Source organism: Ranitomeya imitator, chromosome 4 (genome assembly GCF_032444005.1).
Source record: "Ranitomeya imitator isolate aRanImi1 chromosome 4, aRanImi1.pri, whole genome shotgun sequence".
Classification (NCBI taxonomy): Eukaryota; Metazoa; Chordata; class Amphibia; order Anura; family Dendrobatidae; genus Ranitomeya; species Ranitomeya imitator.
In genome coordinates, this window is record NC_091285.1 from 314572384 (window position 1) to 314597897 (window position 25514).

A 25514-nucleotide genomic window follows, 5' to 3' on the forward strand; every position below is an offset into this window, starting at 1 on the left:
CTTAGTGCAGTATGATGCCTCTCCTTATGGGTGGAATGGTGCCCCTTCACTGTTATCCCCTTAGTGCAGTATGATGCCTCTCATTATGGGTAGAATGGTGCCCCTTCACTGTTATCCCCTTAGTGCAGTATGATGCCTCTCATTATGGGTGGAATGGTGCCCCTTCACTGTTATCCCCTTAGTGCAGTATGATGCCTCTCCTTATGGGTGGAATGGTGCCCCTTCACTGTTATCCCCTTAGTGCAGTATGATGCCTCTCATTATGGGTGGAATGGTGCCCCTTCACTGTTATCCCCTTAGTGCAGTATGATGCCTCTCCTTATGGGTGGAATGGTGCCCCTTCACTGTTATCCCCTTAGTGCAGTATGATGCCTCTCCTTATGGGTGGAATGGTGCCCCTTCACTGTTATCCCCTTAGTGCAGTATGATGCCTCTCATTATGGGTGGAATGGTGCCCCTTCACTGTTATCCCCTTAGTGCAGTATGATGCCTCTCCTTAAGGGGAATGGTGCCCCTTCAGTTATCCCCTTAGTGCAGTATGATGCCTCTCCTTATGGGTGGAATGGTGCCCCTTCACTGTTATCCCCTTAGTGCAGTATGATGCCTCTCATTATGGGTAGAATGGTGCCCCTTCACTGTTATCCCCTTAGTGCAGTATGATGCCTCTCATTATGGGTGGAATGGTGCCCCTTCACTGTTATCCCCTTAGTGCAGTATGATGCCTCTCCTTATGGGTGGAATGGTGCCCCTTCACTGTTATCCCCTTAGTGCAGTATGATGCCTCTCCTTATGGGTGGAATGGTGCCCCTTCACTGTTATCCCCTTAGTGCAGTATGATGCCTCTCATTATGGGTGGAATGGTGCCCCTTCACTGTTATCCCCTTAGTGCAGTATGATGCCTCTCATTATGGGTAGAATGGTGCCCTTCACTGTTACCCCTTAGTGCAGTATGATGCCTCTCATTATGGGTGGAATGGTGCCCCTTCACTGTTATCCCCTTAGTGCAGTATGATGCCTCTCCTTATGGGTGGAATGGTGCCCCTTCACTGTTATCCCCTTAGTGCAGTATGATGCCTCTCCTTATGGGTGGAATGGTGCCCCTTCACTGTTATCCCCTTAGTGCAGTATGATGCCTCTCATTATGGGTGGAATGGTGCCCCTTCACTGTTATCCCCTTAGTGCAGTATGATGCCTCTCATTATGGGTAGAATGGTGCCCTTCACTGTTACCCCTTAGTGCAGTATGATGCCTCTCATTATGGGTGGAATGGTGCCCCTTCACTGTTATCCCCTTAGTGCAGTATGATGCCTCTCCTTATGGGTGGAATGGTGCCCCTTCACTGTTATCCCCTTAGTGCAGTATGATGCCTCTCCTTATGGGTGGAATGGTGCCCCTTCACTGTTATCCCCTTAGTGCAGTATGATGCCTCTCCTTATGGGTGGAATGGTGCCCCTTCACTGTTATCCCCTTAGTGCAGTATGATGCCTCTCCTTATGGGTGGAATGGTGCCCCTTCACTGTTATCCCCTTAGTGCAGTATGATGCCTCTCATTATGGGTGGAATGGTGCCCCTTCACTGTTATCCCCTTAGTGCAGTATGATGCCTCTCCTTAAGGGGAATGGTGCCCCTTCAGTTATCCCCTTAGTGCAGTATGATGCCTCTCCTTATGGGTGGAATGGTGCCCCTTCACTGTTATCCCCTTAGTGCAGTATGATGCCTCTCATTATGGGTAGAATGGTGCCCCTTCACTGTTATCCCCTTAGTGCAGTATGATGCCTCTCATTATGGGTGGAATGGTGCCCCTTCACTGTTATCCCCTTAGTGCAGTATGATGCCTCTCCTTATGGGTGGAATGGTGCCCCTTCACTGTTATCCCCTTAGTGCAGTATGATGCCTCTCCTTATGGGTGGAATGGTGCCCCTTCACTGTTATCCCCTTAGTGCAGTATGATGCCTCTCATTATGGGTAGAATGGTGCCCCTTCACTGTTATCCCCTTAGTGCAGTATGATGCCTCTCATTATGGGTGGAATGGTGCCCCTTCACTGTTATCCCCTTAGTGCAGTATGATGCCTCTCCTTATGGGTGGAATGGTGCCCCTTCACTGTTATCCCCTTAGTGCAGTATGATGCCTCTCCTTATGGGTAGAATGGTGCCCCTTCACTGTTATCCCCTTAGTGCAGTATGATGCCTCTCCTTATGGGTGGAATGGTGCCCCTTCACTGTTATCCCCTTAGTGCAGTATGATGCCTCTCATTATGGGTGGAATGGTGCCCCTTCACTGTTATCCCCTTAGTGCAGTATGATGCCTCTCCTTATGGGTGGAATGGTGCCCCTTCACTGTTATCCCCTAAGTGCAGTATGATGCCTCTCATTATGGGTAGAATGGTGCCCCTTCACTGTTATCCCCTTAGTGCAGTATGATGCCTCTCATTATGGGTAGAATGGTGCCCCCTTCACTGTTATCCCCTAAGTGCAGTATGATGCCTCTCCTTATGGGTGGAATGGTGCCCCTTCACTGTTATCCCCTAAGTGCAGTATGATGCCTCTCCTTATGGGTGGAATGGTGCCCCTTCACTGTTATCCCCTTAGTGCAGTATGATGCCTCTCATTATGGGTAGAATGGTGCCCCTTCACTGTTATCCCCTAAGTGCAGTATGATGCCTCTCCTTATGGGTGGAATGGTGCCCCTTCACTGTTATCCCCTAAGTGCAGTATGATGCCTCTCCTTATGGGTGGAATGGTGCCCCTTCACTGTTATCCCCTTAGTGCAGTATGATGCCTCTCATTATGGGTGGAATGGTGCCCCTTCACTGTTATCCCCTAAGTGCAGTATGATGCCTCTCCTTATGGGTGGAATGGTGCCCCTTCACTGTTATCCCCTAAGTGCAGTATGATGCCTCTCCTTATGGGTGGAATGGTGCCCCTTCACTGTTATCCCCTTAGTGCAGTATGATGCCTCTCCTTATGGGTGGAATGGTGCCCCTTCACTGTTATCCCCTAAGTGCAGTATGATGCCTCTCCTTATGGGTGGAATGGTGCCCCTTCACTGTTATCCCCTTAGTGCAGTATGATGCCTCTCATTATGGGTGGAATGGTGCCCCTTCACTGTTATCCCCTTAGTGCAGTATGATGCCTCTCCTTATGGGTGGAATGGTGCCCCTTCAGTTATCCCCTTAGTGCAGTATGATGCCTCTCATTATGGGTGGAATGGTGCCCCTTCACTGTTATCCCCTAAGTGCAGTATGATGCCTCTCCTTATGGGTGGAATGGTGCCCCTTCACTGTTATCCCCTAAGTGCAGTATGATGCCTCTCATTATGGGTAGAATGGTGCCCCTTCACTGTTATCCCCTAAGTGCAGTATGATGCCTCTCCTTATGGGTGGAATGGTGCCCCTTCACTGTTATCCCCTTAGTGCAGTATGATGCCTCTCATTATGGGTGGAATGGTGCCCCTTCACTGTTATCCCCTAAGTGCAGTATGAAAGCCCTCCAGTGTCGTCTTCTATGTGCAGTATGATGCCCCTGCTCTAGCTCGCCCCCTACAAGCAGTAAGATGGCCGTCTACTGGTTATCCCCTAGTATAACACCTCTCCGCATCGCCCCCACGTGCAGTATGATGGCATGCGCCACCTCCACGCTGACAGTTCCCATGTGTCTCCTCTATAGTGGGTCCTCCACGTCCTGTCACATGCTCTCAGCCACATGCAACTCCACTACAACTGGACGCGGGACATAGCGCCACCTCCCGGGACAGCACGGAATTTTCGGGAGGATTGGGCGGGATCTACGTGCTCAGAGGTAGGCGGGGTTTATTTTGGTCGCGGAGTGATGACGTATGAGTGACGCTCTTCATCTGGCGGACTCCTTGGAATCAACGGTAAAACGTGCAGCTGCCGCCACTTTCCGGTCTGCGTGAAGGGTCTGCGAGATGACGTCAGCACTGGAGAATTATATCAACCGTATCCTGCGGCGGCGGGGGGATACGGACCGGTTATCGGGGCTGGTGAATATAATGGTTGTAGCTGGGCTGTGTTCTGTCGGTGGGCTTCTCTTGCTCTCTGCACAGCACTGGTTCTGGGCATGCGCTCTGCAGACGCCATCATTCTGGATGTTAGGAAAGTGTAGCCAAGCTTGCTGTAGGTGAATAGAAACCCTTATCCAGGGGCCTGATGGGCCGAGCATACTCTGCTGTGCTATGTGGTGTGACCCCTAAGCTGGAGCCATAGCGCTGCTTGTTAGTGGTGCGACCCCCTAAGCTGGAGCCATAGCGCTGCTTGTTAGTGGTGCGACCCCCTAAGCTGGAGCCATAGCGCTGCTTGTTAGTGGTGCGACCCCCTAAGCTGGAGCCATAGCGCTGCTTGTTAGTGGTGCGACCCCCTAAGCTGGAGCCATAGCGCTGCTTGTTAGTGGTGCGAACCCCAAACCTGGAGCCATAGCGCTGCTTGTTAGTGGTGTGACCCCCTAAGCTGGAGCCATAGCGCTGCTTGTTAGTGGTGTGACCCCCTAAGCTGGAGCCATAGCGCTGCTTGTTAGTGGTGTGACCCCCTAAGCTGGAGCCATAGCGCTGCTTGTTAGTGGTGTGACCCCCTAAGCTGGAGCCATAGCGCTGCTTGTTAGTGGTGTGACCCCCTAAGCTGGAGCCATAGCGCTGCTTGTTAGTGGTGTGACCCCCTAAGCTGGAGCCATAACGCTGCTTGTTAGTGGTGCGACCCCGTAAGCTGGAGCCATAGCGCTGCTTGTTAGTGGTGTGACCCCCTAAGCTGGAGCCATAGCGCTGCTTGTTAGTGGTGTGACCCCCCCTGGAGCCATAGCGCTGCTTGTTAGTGGTCTGACCCCATAAGCTGGAGCCATAGCACTGCTTGTTAGTGGTGTGACCCCCTAAGCTGGAGCCATAGTGCTGCTTGTAAGTGGTGTGACCCCCCTAAGCTGGAGCCATAGCGCTGCTTGTTAGTGGTGTGACCCCCCTAAGCTGGACCCATAGCGCTGCTTGTTAGTGGTGCGACCCCCTAAGCTGAAGCCATAGCGCTGCTTGTTAGTGGTGTGACCCCCCCTGGAGCCATAGCGCTGCTTGTTAGTGGTATGACCCCATAAGCTGGAGCCATAGCGCTGCTTGTTAGTGGTGTGACCCCCCCTAAGCTGGAGCCATAGTGCTGCTTGTAAGTGGTGTGACCCCCCTAAGCTGGAGCCATAGCGCTGCTTGTTAGTGGTGTGACCCCCCTAAGCTGGAGCCATAGCGCTGCTTGTTAGTGTTACGACCCCCTAAGCCGAAGCCATAGCGCTGCTTGTTAGTGGTGTGACCCCCCCTGGAGCCATAGCGCTGCTTGTTAGTGTTACGACCCCCTAAGCCGAAGCCATAGCGCTGCTTGTTAGTGGTGTGACCCCCTAAGCTGAAGCCATAGCGCTGCTTGTTAGTGGCGTGACCCCCCCTGGAGCCATAGCGCTGCTTGTTAGTGGTGTGACCCCCCTAAGCTGGAGCCATAGCGCTGCTTGTTAGTGTTACGACCCCCTAAGCCGAAGCCATAGCGCTGCTTGTTAGTGGTGTGACCCCCCCTGGAGCCATAGCGCTGCTTGTTAGTGGTGTGACCCCCTAAGCTGAAGCCATAGCGCTGCTTGTTAGTGGCGTGACCCCCCTGGAGCCATAGCGCTGCTTGTTAGTGGTGCGACCACCTAAGCTGAAGCCATAGCGCTGCTTGTTAGTGGTGTGACCCCCTAAGCTGGAGCCATAGCGCTGCTTGTTAGTGGTGTGACCCCCTAAGCTGGAGCCATAGCGCTGCTTGTTAGTGGTGTGACCCCCTAAGCTGAAGCCATAGCGCTGCTTGTTAGTGGTGTGACCCCCCCTGGAGCCATAGCGCTGCTTGTTAGTGGTGTGACCCCGTAAGCTGGAGCCATAGCGCTGTTTGTTAGTGGTGTGACCCCGTAAGCTGGAGCCATAGCGCTGTTTGTTAGTGGTGTGACCCCATAAGCTGGAGCCATAGCGCTGCTTGTTAGTGGTGCGACCCCCGTAAGCTGAAGTCATAGCGCTGCTTGTTAGTGGTGTGACCCCCTAAGCTGAAGCCATAGCGCTGCTTGTTAGTGGTGTGACCCCCCCCCTGGAGCCATAGCGCTGCTTGTTAGTGGTGTGACCCCATAAGCTGGAGCCATAGCGCTGCTTGTTAGTGTTACGACCCCGTAAGCTGGAGCCATAGCGCTGCTTGTTAGTGGTGTGACCCCCTAAGCTGAAGCCATAGCGCTGCTTGTTAGTGGTGTGACCCCCCCCTGGAGCCATAGCGCTGCTTGTTAGTGGTGTGACCCCGTAAGCTGGAGCCATAGCGCTGCTTGTTAGTGGTGTGACCCCCCTAAGCTGGAGCCATAGCGCTGCTTGTTAGTGGTGTGACCCCCCCCTGGAGCCATAGCGCTGCTTGTTAGTGGTGTGACCCCATAAGCTGAAGCCATAGCGCTGCTTGTTAGTGGTGTGACCCCCCCTGGAGCCATAGCGCTGCTTGTTAGTGGTTTGACCCCCTAAGCTGGAGCCATAGCGCTGCTTGTTAGTGTTACGACCCCCTAAGCTGAAGTCATAGCGCTGCTTGTTAGTGGTGTGACCCCCTAAGCTGAAGCCATAGCGCTGCTTGTTAGCGTTACGACCCCCTAAGCCGAAGCCATAGCGCTGCTTGTTAGTGGTGTGACCCCCTAAGCTGGAGCCATAGCGCTGCTTGTTAGTGGTGTGACCCCGTTAGCTGGAGCCATAGCGCTGCTTGTTAGTGGTGTGACCCCCTAAGCTGGAGCCATAACGCTGCTTGTTAGTGGTGTGACCCCCTAAGCTGGAGCCATAGCGCTGCTTGTTAGTGGTGTGACCCCCTAAGCTGGAGCCATAGCGCTGCTTGTTAGTGGTGTGACCCCCTAAGCTGGAGCCATAACGCTGCTTGTTAGTGGTGCGACCCCGTAAGCTGGAGCCATAGCGCTGCTTGTTAGTGGTGTGACCCCCTAAGCTGGAGCCATAGCGCTGCTTGTTAGTGGTGTGACCCCCCCTGGAGCCATAGCGCTGCTTGTTAGTGGTCTGACCCCATAAGCTGGAGCCATAGCACTGCTTGTTAGTGGTGTGACCCCCTAAGCTGGAGCCATAGTGCTGCTTGTAAGTGGTGTGACCCCCCTAAGCTGGAGCCATAGCGCTGCTTGTTAGTGGTGTGACCCCCCTAAGCTGGACCCATAGCGCTGCTTGTTAGTGGTGCGACCCCCTAAGCTGAAGCCATAGCGCTGCTTGTTAGTGGTGTGACCCCCCCTGGAGCCATAGCGCTGCTTGTTAGTGGTATGACCCCATAAGCTGGAGCCATAGCGCTGCTTGTTAGTGGTGTGACCCCCCCTAAGCTGGAGCCATAGTGCTGCTTGTAAGTGGTGTGACCCCCCTAAGCTGGAGCCATAGCGCTGCTTGTTAGTGGTGTGACCCCCCTAAGCTGGAGCCATAGCGCTGCTTGTTAGTGTTACGACCCCCTAAGCCGAAGCCATAGCGCTGCTTGTTAGTGGTGTGACCCCCCCTGGAGCCATAGCGCTGCTTGTTAGTGGTGTGACCCCCTAAGCTGAAGCCATAGCGCTGCTTGTTAGTGGCGTGACCCCCCCTGGAGCCATAGCGCTGCTTGTTAGTGGTGTGACCCCCCTAAGCTGGAGCCATAGCGCTGCTTGTTAGTGTTACGACCCCCTAAGCCGAAGCCATAGCGCTGCTTGTTAGTGGCGTGACCCCCCCTGGAGCCATAGCGCTGCTTGTTAGTGGTGCGACCACCTAAGCTGAAGCCATAGCGCTGCTTGTTAGTGGTGTGACCCCCTAAGCTGGAGCCATAGCGCTGCTTGTTAGTGGTGTGACCCCGTAAGCTGGAGCCATAGCGCTGCTTGTTAGTGGTGTGACCCCCTAAGCTGAAGCCATAGCGCTGCTTGTTAGTGGTGTGACCCCCTAAGCTGGAGCCATAGCGCTGCTTGTTAGTGGTGTGACCCCCTAAGCTGAAGCCATAGCGCTGCTTGTTAGTGGTGTGACCCCCCCTGGAGCCATAGCGCTGCTTGTTAGTGGTGTGACCCCGTAAGCTGGAGCCATAGCGCTGTTTGTTAGTGGTGTGACCCCATAAGCTGGAGCCATAGCGCTGTTTGTTAGTGGTGTGACCCCATAAGCTGGAGCCATAGCGCTGCTTGTTAGTGGTGCGACCCCCGTAAGCTGAAGTCATAGCGCTGCTTGTTAGTGGTGTGACCCCCTAAGCTGAAGCCATAGCGCTGCTTGTTAGTGGTGTGACCCCCCCCCTGGAGCCATAGCGCTGCTTGTTAGTGGTGTGACCCCATAAGCTGGAGCCATAGCGCTGCTTGTTAGTGTTACGACCCCGTAAGCTGGAGCCATAGCGCTGCTTGTTAGTGGTGTGACCCCCTAAGCTGAAGCCATAGCGCTGCTTGTTAGTGGTGTGACCCCCCCCTGGAGCCATAGCGCTGCTTGTTAGTGGTGTGACCCCGTAAGCTGGAGCCATAGCGCTGCTTGTTAGTGGTGTGACCCCCCTAAGCTGGAGCCATAGCGCTGCTTGTTAGTGGTGTGACCCCCCCCTGGAGCCATAGCGCTGCTTGTTAGTGGTGTGACCCCATAAGCTGAAGCCATAGCGCTGCTTGTTAGTGGTGTGACCCCCCCTGGAGCCATAGCGCTGCTTGTTAGTGGTTTGACCCCCTAAGCTGGAGCCATAGCGCTGCTTGTTAGTGTTACGACCCCCTAAGCTGAAGTCATAGCGCTGCTTGTTAGTGGTGTGACCCCCTAAGCTGAAGCCATAGCGCTGCTTGTTAGTGGTGTGACCCCGTAAGCTGGAGCCATAGCGCTGCTTGTTAGCGTTACGACCCCCTAAGCCGAAGCCATAGCGCTGCTTGTTAGTGTTACGACCCCCTAAGCTGAAGCCATAGCGCTGCTTGTTAGTGGTGTGACCCCATAAGCTGGAGCCATAGCGCTGCTTGTTAGTGGTGTGACCCCCCCTGGAGCCATAGCGCTGCTTGTTTGTGGTTTGACCCCCTAAGCTGGAGCCATAGCGCTGCTTGTTAGTGTTACGACCCCCTAAGCTGAAGCCATAGCGCTGCTTGTTAGTGGTGTGACCCCCTAAGCTGAAGTCATAGCGCTGCTTGTTAGTGGTGTGACCCCCTAAGCTGAAGCCATAGCGCTGCTTGTTAGTGGTGTGACCCCCTAAGCTGGAGCCATAGCGCTGCTTGTTAGTGGTGTGACCCCCCCCTGGAGCCATAGCGCTGCTTGTTAGTGGTGTGACCCCATAAGCTGGAGCCATAGCGCTGCTTGTTAGTGTTACGACCCCCTAAGCTGGAGCCATAGCGCTGCTTGTTAGTGGTGTGACCCCCTAAGCTGAAGCCATAGCGCTGCTTGTTAGTGGTGTGACCCCCCCTGGAGCCATAGCGCTGCTTGTTAGTGGTGTGACCCCCCCTGGAGCCATAGCGCTGCTTGTTAGTGGTGTGACCCCCCCCTGGAGCCATAGCGCTGCTTGTTAGTGGTGTGACCCCGTAAGCTGGAGCCATAGCGCTGCTTGTTAGTGGTGTGACCCCCTAAGCCGAAGCCATAGCGCTGCTTGTAAGTGGTGTGACCCCGTAAGCTGGAGCCATAGCGCTGCTTGTTAGTGTTACGACCCCCTAAGCCGAAGCCATAGCGCTGCTTGTTTGTGGTTTGACCCCCTAAGCTGGAGCCATAGCGCTGCTTGTTAGTGTTACGACCCCCTAAGCTGAAGCCATAGCGCTGCTTGTTAGTGGTGTGACCCCCTAAGCCGAAGCCATAGCGCTGCTTGTTTGTGGTTTGACCCCCTAAGCTGGAGCCATAGCGCTGCTTGTTAGTGTTACGACCCCCTAAGCTGAAGCCATAGCGCTGCTTGTTAGTGGTGTGACCCCCTAAGCTGAAGTCATAGCGCTGCTTGTTAGTGGTGTGACCCCCTAAGCTGGAGCCATAGCGCTGCTTGTTAGTGGTGTGACCCCCTAAGCTGAAGCCATAGCGCTGCTTGTTAGTGGTGTGACCCCCCCCCTGGAGCCATAGCGCTGCTTGTTAGTGTTGTGACCCCCTAAGCTGAAGCCATAGCGCTGCTTGTTAGTGGTGTGACCCCCTAAGCTGAAGCCATAGCGCTGCTTGTTAGTGGTGTGACCCCCCTGGAGCCATAGTGCTGCTTGTTAGTGGTGTGACCCCCTAAGCTGGAGCCATAGCGCTGCTTGTTAGTGGTGTGACCCCCTAAGCTGGAGCCATAGCGCTGCTTGTTAGTGTTACGACCCCCTAAGCTGAAGCCATAGCGCTGCTTGTTAGTGGTGTGACCCCCCCCTGGAGCCATAGCGCTGCTTGTTAGTGGTGTGACCCCATAAGCTGAAGCCATAGCGCTGCTTGTTAGTGGTGTGACCCCCCCTGGAGCCATAGCGCTGCTTGTTAGTGGTGTGACCCCCTAAGCTGGAGCCATAGCGCTGCTTGTTAGTGTTACGACCCCCTAAGCTGGAGCCATAGCGCTGCTTGTTAGTGGTTTGACCCCCTAAGCTGGAGCCATAGCGCTGCTTGTTAGTGTTACGACCCCCTAAGCTGAAGCCATAGCGCTGCTTGTTAGTGTTACGACCCCCTAAGCTGAAGTCATAGCGCTGCTTGTTAGTGGTGTGACCCCCTAAGCTGAAGCCATAGCGCTGCTTGTTAGTGGTGTGACCCCCTAAGCTGGAGCCATAGCGCTGCTTGTTAGTGGTGTGACCCCCCCCCCCCCCTGGAGCCATAGCGCTGCTTGTTAGTGGTGTGACCCCATAAGCTGGAGCCATAGCGCTGCTTGTTAGTGTTACGACCCCCTAAGCTGAAGCCATAGCGCTGCTTGTTAGTGTTGTGACCCCCCCTGGAGCCATAGCGCTGCTTGTTAGTGGTGTGACCCCCCCCCGGAGCCATAGCGCTGCTTGTTAGTGGTGTGACCCCCCCCTGGAGCCATAGCGCTGCTTGTTAGTGGTGTGACCCCCCCCTGGAGCCATAGCGCTGCTTGTTAGTGGTGTGACCCCCCCTGGAGCCATAGCGCTGCTTGTTAGTGGTGTGACCCCATAAGCTGGAGCCATAGCGCTGCTTGTAAGTTGTGTGACCCCCCCTGGAGCCATAGCGCTGCTTGTTAGTGGTGTGACCCCCCCCTGGAGCCATAGCGCTGCTTGTTAGTGGTGTGACCCCCCCTGGAGCCATAGCGCTGCTTGTTAGTGGTGTGACCCCATAAGCTGGAGCCATAGCGCTGCTTGTTAGTGGTGTGACCCCCTAAGCTGGAGCCATAGCGCTGCTTGTAAGTGGTGTGACCCCCCCCTGGAGCCATAGCGCTGCTTGTTAGTGGTGTGACCCCCCCTAAGCTGGAGCCATAGCGCTGCTTTTTAGTGGTGTGACCCCCTAAGCTGAAGCCATAGCGCTGCTTGTTAGTGGTGTGACCCCCCCTAGAGCCATAGCGCTGCTTGTTAGTGGTGTGACCCCGTAAGCTGGAGCCATAGCGCTGCTTGTAAGTGGTGTGACCCCGTAAGCTGGAGCCATAGCGCTGCTTGTAAGTGGTGTGACCCCCTAAGCTGGAGCCATAGCGCTGTTTGTTAGTGGTGTGACCCCATAAGCTGGAGCCATAGCGCTGCTTGTTAGTGGTGTGACCCCTAAGCTGAAGTCATAGCGCTGCTTGTTAGTGGTGTGACCCCCTAAGCTGAAGCCATAGCGCTGCTTGTTAGTGGTGTGACCCCCCCTAAGCTGGAGCCATAGCGCTGCTTTTTAGTGGTGTGACCCCCTAAGCTGAAGCCATAGCGCTGCTTGTTAGTGGTGTGACCCCCCCTAGAGCCATAGCGCTGCTTGTTAGTGGTGTGACCCCGTAAGCTGGAGCCATAGCGCTGCTTGTAAGTGGTGTGACCCCGTAAGCTGGAGCCATAGCGCTGCTTGTAAGTGGTGTGACCCCCTAAGCTGGAGCCATAGCGCTGTTTGTTAGTGGTGTGACCCCATAAGCTGGAGCCATAGCGCTGCTTGTTAGTGGTGTGACCCCTAAGCTGGAGCCATAGCGCTGCTTGTTAGTGGTGTGACCCCCTAAGCTGAAGCCATAGCGCTGCTTGTTAGTGGTGTGACCCCGTAAGCTGGAGCCATAGCGCTGCTTGTTAGTGGTGTGACCTCCTAAGCTGAAGCCATAGCGCTGTTTGTTAGTGGTGTGACCCCATAAGCTGGAGCCATAGCGCTGCTTGTTAGTGGTGTGACCCCCTAAGCTGAAGTCATAGCGCTGCTTGTTAGTGGTGTGACCCCATAAGCTGGAGCCATAGCGCTGCTTGTAAGTGTTGTGACCCCCCCTGGAGCCATAGCGCTGCTTGTTAGTGGTGTGACCCCCCCCTGGAGCCATAGCGCTGCTTGTTAGTGGTGTGACCCCCCCTGGAGCCATAGCGCTGCTTGTTAGTGGTGTGACCCCATAAGCTGGAGCCATAGCGCTGCTTGTTAGTGGTGTGACCCCCTAAGCTGGAGCCATAGCGCTGCCTGTAAGTGGTGTGACCCCCCCCCCCCCCTGGAGCCATAGCGCTGCTTGTTAGTGGTGTGACCCCCCTAAGCTGGAGCCATAGCTGCTTGTAAGTGGTGTGACCCCGTAAGCTGGAGCCATAGCGCTGCTTGTAAGTGGTGTGACCCCGTAAGCTGGAGCCATAGCGCTGCTTGTTAGTGTTACGACCCCCCTAAGCCGAAGCCATAGCGCTGCTTGTAAGTGGTTTGACCCCCTAAGCTGGAGCCATAGCGCTGCTTGTTAGTGTTACGACCCCCTAAGCTGAAGCCATAGCGCTGCTTGTTAGTGGTGTGACCCCCCCTGGAGCCATAGCGCTGCTTGTTTGTGGTTTGACCCCCCTAAGCTGGAGCCATAGCGCTGCTTGTTAGTGTTACGACCCCCTAAGCTGGAGCCATAGTTCTGCTTGTTAGTGGTGTGACCCCCACTGGAGCCATAGCGCTGCTTGTAAGTGGTGTGACCCCGTAAGCTGGAGCCATAGCGCTGCTTGTTAGTGTTACGACCCCCTAAGCCGAAGCCATAGCGCTGCTTGTTTGTGGTTTGACCCCCTAAGCTGGAGCCATAGCGCTGCTTGTTAGTGGTGCGACCCCCTAAGCTGAAGTCATAGCGCTGCTTGTTAGTGGTGTGACCCCCTAAGCTGAAGCCATAGCGCTGCTTGTTAGTGGTGTGACCCCATAAGCTGGAGCCATAGCGCTGCTTGTTAGTGGTGCGACCCCCTAAGCTGAAGTCATAGCGCTGCTTGTTAGTGGTGTGACCCCCTAAGCTGGAGCCATAGCACTGCTTGTTAGTGGTGTGACCCCCTAAGCTGAAGCCATAGCGCTGCTTGTTAGTGGTGTGACCCCCCCTGGAGCCATAGCGCTGCTTGTTAGTGGTGTGACCCCGTAAGCTGGAGCCATAGCGCTGCTTGTTAGTGGTGTGACCCCGTAAGCTGGAGCCATAGCGCTGCTTGTTAGTGGTGTGACCCCCTAAGCTGGAGCCATAGCGCTGCTTGTTAGTGTTACGACCCCCTAAGCTGAAGCCATAGCGCTGCTTGTTAGTGGTGTGACCCCCCCTGGAGCCATAGCGCTGCTTGTTAGTGGTGTGACCCCCATAAGCTGGAGCCATAGCGCTGCTTGTTATTGGTGTGACCCCCCCCCCCCGGAGCCATAGCTCTGCTTGTTTGTGGTTTGACCCCCTAAGCTGGAGCCATAGCGCTGCTTGTTAGTGGTGTGACCCCCTAAGCTGGAGCCATAGCGCTGCTTGTTAGTGGTGTGACCCCCCCCCCCCTGGAGCCATAGCGCTGCTTGTTAGTGTTGTGACCCCCTAAGCTGAAGCCATAGCGCTGCTTGTTAGTGGTGTGACCCCCCCTGGAGCCATAACGCTGCTTGTTAGTGGTGTGACCCCCTAAGCTGGAGCCATAGCGCTGCTTGTTAGTGGTGTGACTCCCCCCCCCCCCCCCCCCCCCCCTGGAGCCATAGCGCTGCTTGTTAGTGTTGTGACCCTTCTAAGCTGAAGCCATAGCGCTGCTTGTTAGTGGTGTGACCCCCCCCTGGAGCCATAGCGCTGCTTGTTAGTGGTGTGACCCCCATAAGCTGGAGCCATAGCGCTGTTTGTTAGTGGTGTGACCCCCATAAGCTGGAGCCATAGCGCTGTTTGTTAGTGGTGTGACCCCATAAGCTGGAGCCATAGCGCTGCTTGTTAGTGGTGTGACCCCCTAAGCTGGAGCCATAGCGCTGCTTGTTAGTGGTGTGACCCCCTAAGCTGAAGCCATAGCGCTGCTTGTTAGTGGTGTGACCCCGTAAGCTGGAGCCATAGCGCTGCTTGTAAGTGGTGTGACCCCGTAAGCTGGAGCCATAGCGCTGCTTGTTAGTGTTAAGACCCCCTAAGCTGAAGCCATAGCGCTGTTTGTTAGTGGTGTGACCCCATAAGCTGGAGCCATAGCGCTGCTTGTTAGTGGTGTGACCCCCTAAGCTGAAGTCATAGCGCTGCTTGTTAGTGGTGTGACCCCCTAAGCTGGAGCCATAGCGCTGCTTGTTAGTGGTGTGACCCCCTAAGCTGAAGCCATAGCGCTGCTTGTTAGTGGTGTGACCCCCCCCCTGGAGCCATAGCGCTGCTTGTTAGTGGTGTGACCCCGTAAGCTGGAGCCATAGCGCTGCTTGTAAGTGGTGTGACCCCGTAAGCTGGAGCCATAGCGCTGCTTGTTAGTGTTACGACCCCCTAAGCTGAAGCCATAGCGCTGCTTGTTAGTGGTGTGACCCCCCCTGGAGCCATAGCGCTGCTTGTTAGTGGTGTGACCCCATAAGCTGGAGCCATAGCGCTGCTTGTTAGTGGTGCGACCCCCTAAGCTGAAGCCATAGCGCTGCTTGTTAGTGGTGCGACCCCCTAAGCTGAAGCCATAGCGCTGCTTGTTAGTGGCGTGACCCCCTAAGCTGGAGCCATAGCGCTGCTTGTTAGTGGTGTGACCCCCCCCTTGAGCCATAGCGCTGCTTGTTAGTGGTGTGACCCCATAAGCTGGAGCCATAGCGCTGCTTGTTAGTGTTACGACCCCCTAAGCTGGAGCCATAGCGCTGCTTGTTAGTGGTGTGATCCCCTAAGCTGAAGCCATAGCGCTGCTTGTTAGTGGTGTGACCCCCCCCTGGAGCCATAGCGCTGCTTGTTAGTGGTGTGACCCCCCCTGGAGCCATAGCGCTGCTTGTTAGTGGTGTGACCCCCCCCTGGAGCCATAGCGCTGCTTGTTAGTGGTGTGACCCCATAAGCTGGAGCCATAGCGCTGCTTGTAAGTGGTGTGACCCCGTAAGCTGGAGCCATAGCGCTGCTTGTAAGTGGTGTGACCCCCTAAGCCGAAGCCATAGCGCTGCTTGTTTGTGGTTTGACCCCCTAAGCTGGAGCCATAGCGCTGCTTGTTAGTGTTACGACCCCCTAAGCTGAAGCCATAGCGCTGCTTGTTAGTGGTGTGACCCCATAAGCTGGAGCCATAGCGCTGCTTGTTAGTGGTGCGACCCCCTAAGCTGAAGTCATAGCGCTGCTTGTTAGTGGTGTGACCCCATAAGCTGGAGCCATAGCGCTGCTTGTTAGTGGTGTGACCCCCTAAGCTGAAGTCATAGCGCTGCTTGTTAGTGGTGTGACCCCCTAAGCTGAAGTCATAGCGCTGCTTGTTAGTGGTGTGACCCCCTAAGCTGAAGTCATAGCGCTGCTTGTTAGTGGTGCGACCCCCTAAGCTGAAGTCATAGCGCTGCTTGTTAGTGGTGTGACCCCCTAAGCTGAAGCCATAGCGCTGCTTGTTAGTGGTGTGACCCCCTAAGCTGAAGTCATAGCGCTGCTTGTTAGTGGTGTGACCCCGTAAGCTGGAGCCATAGCGCTGCTTGTTAGTGGTGTGACCCCCTAAGCTGGAGCCATAGCGCTGCTTGTTAGTGGTGTGACCCCCTAAGCTGAAGCCATAGCGCTGCTTGTTAGTGGTGTGACCCCCCCCTGGAGCCATAGCGCTGCTTGTTAGTGGTGTGACCCCCTAAGCTGAAGCCATAGCGCTGCTTGTTAGTGGTGTGACCCCCTAAGCTGAAGCCATAGCGCTGCTTGTTAGTGGTGTGACCCCCCCTGGAGCCATAGCGCTGCTTGTTAGTGGTGTGACCCCGTAAGCTGGAGCCATAGCGCTGCTTGTTAGTGGTGTGACCCCCTAAGCTGGAGCCATAGCGCTGCTTGTTAGTGTTACGACCCCCTAAGCTGAAGCCATAGCGCTGCTTGTTAGTGGTGTGACCCCCCCTGGAGCCATAGCGCTGCTTGTTAGTGGTGTGACCCCATAAGCTGAAGCCATAGCGCTGCTTGTTAGTGGTGTGACCCCCCCCTGGAGCCATAGCGCTGCTTGTTAGTGGTGTGACCCCGTAAGCTGGAGCCATAGCGCTGCTTGTTAGTGGTTTGACCCCCTAAGCTGGAGCCATAGCGCTGCTTGTTAGTGTTACGACCCCCTAAGCTGAAGTCATAGCGCTGCTTGTTAGTGGTGTGACCCCCTAAGCTGGAGCCATAGCGCTGCTTGTTAGTGTTGTGACCCCCTAAGCTGAAGCCATAGCGCTGCTTGTTAGTGGTGTGACCCCCCCTTCCCCTGGAGCCATAGTGCTGCTTGTTAGTGGTGTGACCCCATAAGCTGGAGCCATAGCGCTGCTTGTTAGTGTTGTGACCCCCTAAGCTGAAGCCATAGCGCTGCTTGTTAGTGGTGTGACCCCCCCTTCCCCTGGAGCCATAGTGCTGCTTGTTAGTGGTGTGACCCCATAAGCTGGAGCCATAGCGCTGCTTGTTAGTGTTACGACCCCCTAAGCTGAAGCCATAGCGCTGCTTGTTAGTGTTGTGACCCCCCCTGGAGCCATAGCGCTGCTTGTTAGTGGTGTGACCCCCCCCGGAGCCATAGCGCTGCTTGTTAGTGGTGTGACCCCCCCCTGGAGCCATAGCGCTGCTTGTTAGTGGTGTGACCCCCCCCTGGAGCCATAGCGCTGCTTGTTAGTGGTGTGACCCCCCCTGGAGCCATAGCGCTGCTTGTTAGTGGTGTGACCCCATAAGCTGGAGCCATAGCGCTGCTTGTTAGTGGTGTGACCCCCTAAGCTGGAGCCATAGCGCTGCTTGTAAGTGGTGTGACCCCCCCCCCCTGGAGCCATAGCGCTGCTTGTTAGTGGTGTGACCCCCCTAAGCTGGAGCCATAGCTGCTTGTAAGTGGTGTGACCCCGTAAGCTGGAGCCATAGCGCTGCTTGTAAGTGGTGTGACCCCGTAAGCTGGAGCCATAGCGCTGCTTGTAAGTGGTTTGACCCCCTAAGCTGGAGCCATAGCGCTGCTTGTTAGTGTTACGACCCCCCTAAGCCGAAGCCATAGCGCTGCTTGTAAGTGGTTTGACCCCCTAAGCTGGAGCCATAGCGCTGCTTGTTAGTGTTACGACCCCCTAAGCTGAAGCCATAGCGCTGCTTGTTAGTGGTGTGACCCCCCCTGGAGCCATAGCGCTGCTTGTTTGTGGTTTGACCCCCCCTAAGCTGGAGCCATAGCGCTGCTTGTTAGTGTTACGACCCCCTAAGCTGAAGCCATAGCGCTGCTTGTTAGTGGTGCGACCCCCTAAGCTGAAGCCATAGCGCTGCTTGTTAGTGGTGTGACCCCCTAAGCTGAAGCCATAGCGCTGCTTGTTAGTGGTGTGACCCCCTAAGCTGGAGCCATAGCGCTGCTTGTTAGTGGTGTGACCCCCCCCCCCTGGAGACATAGCGCTGCTTGTTAGTGGTGTGACCCCATAAGCTGGAGCCATAGCGCTGCTTGTTAGTGTTACGACCCCCTAAGCTGGAGCCATAGTTCTGCTTGTTAGTGGTGTGACCCCCCCCTGGAGCCATAGCGCTGCTTGTTAGTGGTGTGACCCCCCCCTGGAGCCATAGCGCTGCTTGTTAGTGGTGTGACCCCATAAGCTGGAGCCATAGCGCTGCTTGTAAGTGGTGTGACCCCGTAAGCTGGAGCCATAGCGCTGCTTGTTAGTGGTGTGACCCCCTAAGCTGGAGCCATAGCGCTGCTTGTAAGTGGTGTGACCCCGTAAGCTGGAGCCATAGCGCTGCTTGTTAGTGTTACGACCCCCTAAGCCGAAGCCATAGCGCTGCTTGTTTGTGGTGTGACCCCCTAAGCTGGAGCCATAGCGCTGCTTGTTAGTGTTACGACCCCCCTAAGCCGAAGCCATAGCGCTGCTTGTTAGTGGTGTGACCCCGTAAGCTGGAGCCATAGCGCTGCTTGTTAGTGGTGTGACCCCATAAGCTGGAGCCATAGCGCTGCTTGTTAGTGGTGTGACCCCCCCTGGAGCCATAGCGCTGCTTGTTAGTGGTGTGACCCCGTAAGCTGGAGCCATAGCGCTGCTTGTTAGTGGTGCGACCCCCTAAGCTGGAGCCATAGCGCTGCTTGTTAGTGGTGCGACCACCTAAGCTGGAGCCATAGCGCTGCTTGTTAGTGGTGTGACCCCCCCTGGAGCCATAGCGCTGCTTGTTAGTGGTGTGACCCCGTAAGCTGGAGCCATAGCGCTGCTTGTAAGTGGTGTGACCCCGTAAGCTGGAGCCATAGCGCTGCTTGTTAGTGGTGTGACCCCCTAAGCTGGAGCCATAGCGCTGCTTGTTAGTGTTACGACCCCCTAAGCTGAAGCCATAGCGCTGCTTGTTAGTGGTGTGACCCCCCCCTGGAGCCATAGCGCTGCTTGTTAGTGGTGTGACCCCCATAAGCTGGAGCCATAGCGCTGCTTGTTATTGGTGTGACATCCCCCCCCTGGAGCCATAGCGCTGCTTGTTTGTGGTTTGACCCCCTAAGCTGGAGCCATAGCGCTGCTTGTTAGTGGTGTGACCCCCTAAGCTGGAGCCATAGCGCTGCTTGTTAGTGGTGTGACCCCCCCCCCCCCTGGAGCCATAGCGCTGCTTGTTAGTGTTGTGACCCCCTAAGCTGAAGCCATAGCGCTGCTTGTTAGTGGTGTGACCCCCCCTGGAGCCATAGCGCTGCTTGTTAGTGGTGTGACCCCATAAGCTGGAGCCATAGCGCTTCTTGTTAGTGTTACGACCCCCTAAGCTGGAGCCATAGCGCTGCTTGTTAGTGGTGTGACCCCCTAAGCTGGAGCCATAGCGCTGCTTGTTAGTGGTGTGACCCCCCCTGGAGCCATAGCGCTGCTTGTTAGTGGTGTGACCCCCTAAGCTGGAGCCATAGCGCTGCTTGTTAGTGGTGTGACCCCCCCTGGAGCCATAGCGCTGCTTGTTAGTGGTGTGACCCCCCCTGGAGCCATAGCGCTGCTTGTTAGTGGTGTGACCCCCCCTGGAGCCATAGCGCTGCTTGTTAGTGGTGTGACCCCCCCCCCCCTGGAGCCATAGCGCTGCTTGTTAGTGGTGTGACCCCCCCTGGAGCCATAGCGCTGCTTGTTAGTGGTGTGACCCCATAAGCTGGAGCCATAGCGCTGCTTGTTAGTGTTACGACCCCCTAAGCTGGAGCCATAGCGCTGCTTGTTAGTGGTGTGACCCCCTAAGCTGGAGCCATAGCGCTGCTTGTTAGTGGTGCGACCCCCTAAGCTGGAGCCATAGCGCTGCTTGTTAGTGGTGCGACCCCCTAAGCTGGAGCCATAGCGCTGCTTGTTAGTGGTGTGACCCCCTAAGCTGGATCCATAGCGCTGCTTGTTAGTGGTGTGACCCCGTAAGCTGGAGCCATAGCGCTGCTTGTTAGTGGTGTGACCCCCTAAGCTGGAGCCATAGCGCTGCTTGTTAGTGTTACGACCCCCTAAGCTGAAGCCATAGCGCTGCTTGTTAGTGGTGTGACCCCCCCTGGAGCCATAGCGCTGCTTGTTAGTGGTGTGACCCCCATAAGCTGGAGCCATAGCGCTGCTTGTTATTGGTGTGACCCCCCCCCCCCCCTGGAGCCATAGCTCTGCTTGTTTGTGGTTTGACCCCCTAAGCTGGAGCCATAGCGCTGCTTGTTAGTGGTGTGACCCCCTAAGCTGGAGCCATAGCGCTGCTTGTTAGTGGTGTGACCCCCCCCCCCCCCTGGAGCCATAGCGCTGCTTGTTAGTGTTGTGACCCCCTAAGCTGAAGCCATAGCGCTGCTTGTTAGTGGTGTGTCCCCCCCTGGAGCCATAACGCTGCTTGTTAGTGGTGTGACCCCCTAAGCTGGAGCCATAGCGCTGCTTGTTAGTGGTGTGACTCCCCCCCCCCCCCCCTGGAGCCATAGCGCTGCTTGTTAGTGTTGTGACCCTTCTAAGCTGAAGCCATAGCGCTGCTTGTTAGTGGTGTGACCCCCCCCTGGAGCCATAGCGCTGCTTGTTAGTGGTGTGACCCCCATAAGCTGGAGCCATAGCGCTGTTTGTTAGTGGTGTGACCCCCATAAGCTGGAGCCATAGCGCTGTTTGTTAGTGGTGTGACCCCATAAGCTGGAGCCATAGCGCTGCTTGTTAGTGGTGTGACCCCCTAAGCTGGAGCCATAGCGCTGCTTGTTAGTGGTGTGACCCCCTAAGCTGAAGCCATAGCGCTGCTTGTTAGTGGTGTGACCCCGTAAGCTGGAGCCATAGCGCTGCTTGTAAGTGGTGTGACCCCGTAAGCTGGAGCCATAGCGCTGCTTGTTAGTGTTACGACCCCCTAAGCTGAAGCCATAGCGCTGTTTGTTAGTGGTGTGACCCCATAAGCTGGAGCCATAGCGCTGCTTGTTAGTGGTGTGACCCCCTAAGCTGAAGTCATAGCGCTGCTTGTTAGTGGTGTGACCCCCTAAGCTGGAGCCATAGCGCTGCTTGTTAGTGGTGTGACCCCCTAAGCTGAAGCCATAGCGCTGCTTGTTAGTGGTGTGACCCCCCCCCCTGGAGCCATAGCGCTGCTTGTTAGTGGTGTGACCCCGTAAGCTGGAGCCATAGCGCTGCTTGTAAGTGGTGTGACCCCGTAAGCTGGAGCCATAGCGCTGCTTGTTAGTGTTACGACCCCCTAAGCTGAAGCCATAGCGCTGCTTGTTAGTGGTGTGACCCCCCCTGGAGCCATAGCGCTGCTTGTTAGTGGTGTGACCCCATAAGCTGGAGCCATAGCGCTGCTTGTTAGTGGTGTGACCCCCCCTGGAGCCATAGCGCTGCTTGTTTGTGGTTTGACCCCCTAAGCTGGAGCCATAGCGCTGCTTGTTAGTGTTACGACCCCCTAAGCTGAAGCCATAGCGCTGCTTGTTAGTGGTGCGACCCCCTAAGCTGAAGCCATAGCGCTGCTTGTTAGTGGCGTGACCCCCTAAGCTGGAGCCATAGCGCTGCTTGTTAGTGGTGTGACCCCCCCCTTGAGCCATAGCGCTGCTTGTTAGTGGTGTGACCCCATAAGCTGGAGCCATAGCGCTGCTTGTTAGTGTTACGACCCCCTAAGCTGGAGCCATAGCGCTGCTTGTTAGTGGTGTGATCCCCTAAGCTGAAGCCATAGCGCTGCTTGTTAGTGGTGTGACCCCCCCCTGGAGCCATAGCGCTGCTTGTTAGTGGTGTGACCCCCCCTGGAGCCATAGCGCTGCTTGTTAGTGGTGTGACCCCCCCCTGGAGCCATAGCGCTGCTTGTTAGTGGTGTGACCCCATAAGCTGGAGCCATAGCGCTGCTTGTAAGTGGTGTGACCCCGTAAGCTGGAGCCATAGCGCTGCTTGTAAGTGGTGTGACCCCCTAAGCCGAAGCCATAGCACTGCTTGTTAGTGTTACGACCCCCTAAGCTGAAGCCATAGCGCTGCTTGTTAGTGGTGTGACCCCATAAGCTGGAGCCATAGCGCTGCTTGTTAGTGGTGCGACCCCCTAAGCTGAAGTCATAGCTCTGCTTGTTAGTGGTGTGACCCCATAAGCTGGAGCCATAGCGCTGCTTGTTAGTGGTGTGACCCCCTAAGCTGAAGTCATAGCGCTGCTTGTTAGTGGTGTGACCCCCTAAGCTGAAGTCATAGCGCTGCTTGTTAGTGGTGTGACCCCCTAAGCTGAAGTCATAGCGCTGCTTGTTAGTGGTGTGACCCCCTAAGCTGAAGTCATAGCGCTGCTTGTTAGTGGTGTGACCCCCTAAGCTGGAGCCATAGCGCTGCTTGTTAGTGGTGTGACCCCCTAAGCTGAAGCCATAGCGCTGCTTGTTAGTGGTGTGACCCCCCTGGAGCCATAGCGCTGCTTGTTAGTGGTGTGACCCCGTAAGCTGGATCCATAGCGCTGCTTGTTAGTGGTGTGACCCCCTAAGCTGGAGCCATAGCGCTGCTTGTTAGTGTTACGACCCCCTAAGCTGAAGCCATAGCGCTGCTTGTTAGTGGTGTGACCCCCCCTGGAGCCATAGCGCTGCTTGTTAGTGGTGTGACCCCCATAAGCTGGAGCCATAGCGCTGCTTGTTATTGGTGTGACCCCCCCCCCCCCTGGAGCCATAGCTCTGCTTGTTTGTGGTTTGACCCCCTAAGCTGGAGCCATAGCGCTGCTTGTTAGTGGTGTGACCCCCTAAGCTGGAGCCATAGCGCTGCTTGTTAGTGGTGTGACCCCCCCCCCCCCTGGAGCCATAGCGCTGCTTGTTAGTGTTGTGACCCCCTAAGCTGAAGCCATTGCGCTGCTTGTTAGTGGTGTGACCCCCCCTGGAGCCATAACGCTGCTTGTTAGTGGTGTGACCCCCTAAGCTGGAGCCATAGCGCTGCTTGTTAGTGGTGTGACTCCCCCCCCCCCCCCCTGGAGCCATAGCGCTGCTTGTTAGTGTTGTGACCCTTCTAAGCTGAAGCCATAGCGCTGCTTGTTAGTGGTGTGACCCCCCCCTGGAGCCATAGCGCTGCTTGTTAGTGGTGTGACCCCCATAAGCTGGAGCCATAGCGCTGCTTGTTAGTGGTGTGACCCCCTAAGCTGAAGCCATAGCGCTGCTTGTTAGTGGTGTGACCCCGTAAGCTGGAGCCATAGCGCTGCTTGTAAGTGGTGTGACCCCGTAAGCTGGAGCCATAGCGCTGCTTGTTAGTGTTACGACCCCCTAAGCTGAAGCCATAGCGCTGTTTGTTAGTGGTGTGACCCCATAAGCTGGAGCCATAGCGCTGCTTGTTAGTGGTGTGACCCCCTAAGCTGAAGTCATAGCGCTGCTTGTTAGTGGTGTGACCCCCTAAGCTGAAGCCATAGCGCTGCTTGTTAGTGGTGTGACCCCCCCCCTGGAGCCATAACGCTGCTTGTTAGTGGTGTGACCCCCTAAGCTGGAGCCATAGCGCTGCTTGTTAGTGGTGTGACTCCCCCCCCCCCCCCCCTGGAGCCATAGCGCTGCTTGTTAGTGTTGTGACCCTTCTAAGCTGAAGCCATAGCGCTGCTTGTTAGTGGTGTGACCCCCCCCTGGAGCCATAGCGCTGCTTGTTAGTGGTGTGACCCCCATAAGCTGGAGCCATAGCGCTGCTTGTTAGTGGTGTGACCCCCTAAGCTGAAGCCATAGCGCTGCTTGTTAGTGGTGTGACCCCGTAAGCTGGAGCCATAGCGCTGCTTGTAAGTGGTGTGACCCCGTAAGCTGGAGCCATAGCGCTGCTTGTTAGTGTTACGACCCCCTAAGCTGAAGCCATAGCGCTGCTTGTTAGTGGTGTGACCCCCCCTGGAGCCATAGCGCTGCTTGTTAGTGGTGTGACCCCATAAGCTGGAGCCATAGCGCTGCTTGTTAGTGGTGTGACCCCCCCTGGAGCCATAGCGCTGCTTGTTTGTGGTTTGACCCCCTAAGCTGGAGCCATAGCGCTGCTTGTTAGTGTTACGACCCCCTAAGCTGAAGCCATAGCGCTGCTTGTTAGTGGTGCGACCCCCTAAGCTGAAGCCATAGCGCTGCTTGTTAGTGGCGTGACCCCCTAAGCTGGAGCCATAGCGCTGCTTGTTAGTGGTGTGACCCCCCCCTTGAGCCATAGCGCTGCTTGTTAGTGGTGTGACCCCATAAGCTGGAGCCATAGCGCTGCTTGTTAGTGTTACGACCCCCTAAGCTGGAGCCATAGCGCTGCTTGTTAGTGGTGTGATCCCCTAAGCTGAAGCCATAGCGCTGCTTGTTAGTGGTGTGACCCCCCCCTGGAGCCATAGCGCTGCTTGTTAGTGGTGTGACCCCCCCTGGAGCCATAGCGCTGCTTGTTAGTGGTGTGACCCCCCCCTGGAGCCATAGCGCTGCTTGTTAGTGGTGTGACCCCATAAGCTGGAGCCATAGCGCTGCTTGTAAGTGGTGTGACCCCGTAAGCTGGAGCCATAGCGCTGCTTGTAAGTGGTGTGACCCCCTAAGCCGAAGCCATAGCGCTGCTTGTTTGTGGTTTGACCCCCTAAGCTGGAGCCATAGCGCTGCTTGTTAGTGTTACGACCCCCTAAGCTGAAGCCATAGCGCTGCTTGTTAGTGGTGTGACCCCATAAGCTGGAGCCATAGCGCTGCTTGTTAGTGGTGCGACCCCCTAAGCTGAAGTCATAGCGCTGCTTGTTAGTGGTGTGACCCCATAAGCTGGAGCCATAGCGCTGCTTGTTAGTGGTGTGACCCCCTAAGCTGAAGTCATAGCGCTGCTTGTTAGTAGTGTGACCCCCTAAGCTGAAGTCATAGCGCTGCTTGTTAGTGGTGTGACCCCCTAAGCTGAAGTCATAGCGCTGCTTGTTAGTGGTGCGACCCCCTAAGCTGAAGTCATAGCGCTGCTTGTTAGTGGTGTGACCCCCTAAGCTGAAGCCATAGCGCTGCTTGTTAATGGTGTGACCCCCTAAGCTGAAGTCATAGCGCTGCTTGTTAGTGGTGTGACCCCGTAAGCTGGAGCCATAGCGCTGCTTGTTAGTGGTGTGACCCCCTAAGCTGGAGCCATAGCGCTGCTTGTTAGTGGTGTGACCCCCTAAGCTGAAGCCATAGCGCTGCTTGTTAGTGGTGTGACCCCCCCCTGGAGCCATAGCGCTGCTTGTTAGTGGTGTGACCCCCTAAGCTGAAGCCATAGCGCTGCTTGTTAGTGGTGTGACCCCCTAAGCTGAAGCCATAGCGCTGCTTGTTAGTGGTGTGACCCCCCCTGGAGCCATAGCGTTGCTTGTTAGTGGTGTGACCCCGTAAGCTGGAGCCATAGCGCTGCTTGTTAGTGGTGTGACCCCCTAAGCTGGAGCCATAGCGCTGCTTGTTAGTGTTACGACCCCCTAAGCTGAAGCCATAGCGCTGCTTGTTAGTGGTGTGACCCCCCCTGGAGCCATAGCGCTGCTTGTTAGTGGTGTGACCCCATAAGCTGAAGCCATAGCGCTGCTTGTTAGTGGTGTGACCCCCCCCTGGAGCCATAGCGCTGCTTGTTAGTGGTGTGACCCCGTAAGCTGGAGCCATAGCGCTGCTTGTTAGTGGTTTGACCCCCTAAGCTGGAGCCATAGCGCTGCTTGTTAGTGTTACGACCCCCTAAGCTGAAGTCATAGCGCTGCTTGTTAGTGGTGTGACCCCCTAAGCTGAAGCCATAGCGCTGCTTGTTAGTGGTGTGACCCCCTAAGCTGGAGCCATAGCGCTGCTTGTTAGTGTTGTGACCCCCTAAGCTGAAGCCATAGCGCTGCTTGTTAGTGGTGTGACCCCCCCCTTCCCCTGGAGCCATAGTGCTGCTTGTTAGTGGTGTGACCCCATAAGCTGGAGCCATAGCGCTGCTTGTTAG

At 55.8% G+C, this 25514-nt stretch overlaps 1 protein-coding gene across 1 annotated transcript in view; it reads left to right on the forward strand.

The window, feature by feature from the left end:
* Positions 1-3810: 3810 nt before the first annotated feature.
* LSM8 (LSM8 homolog, U6 small nuclear RNA associated) overlaps positions 3811-25514 on the forward strand; it is a 46327-nt gene continuing 24623 nt past the window's right edge. Inside the window, exon 1 of the mRNA XM_069764854.1 lies at positions 3811-3960. Within this exon, the coding sequence (XP_069620955.1) occupies positions 3930-3960 (31 nt within the window). The 5' untranslated portion in view covers positions 3811-3929. The remainder of the gene's footprint in view (positions 3961-25514) is intronic.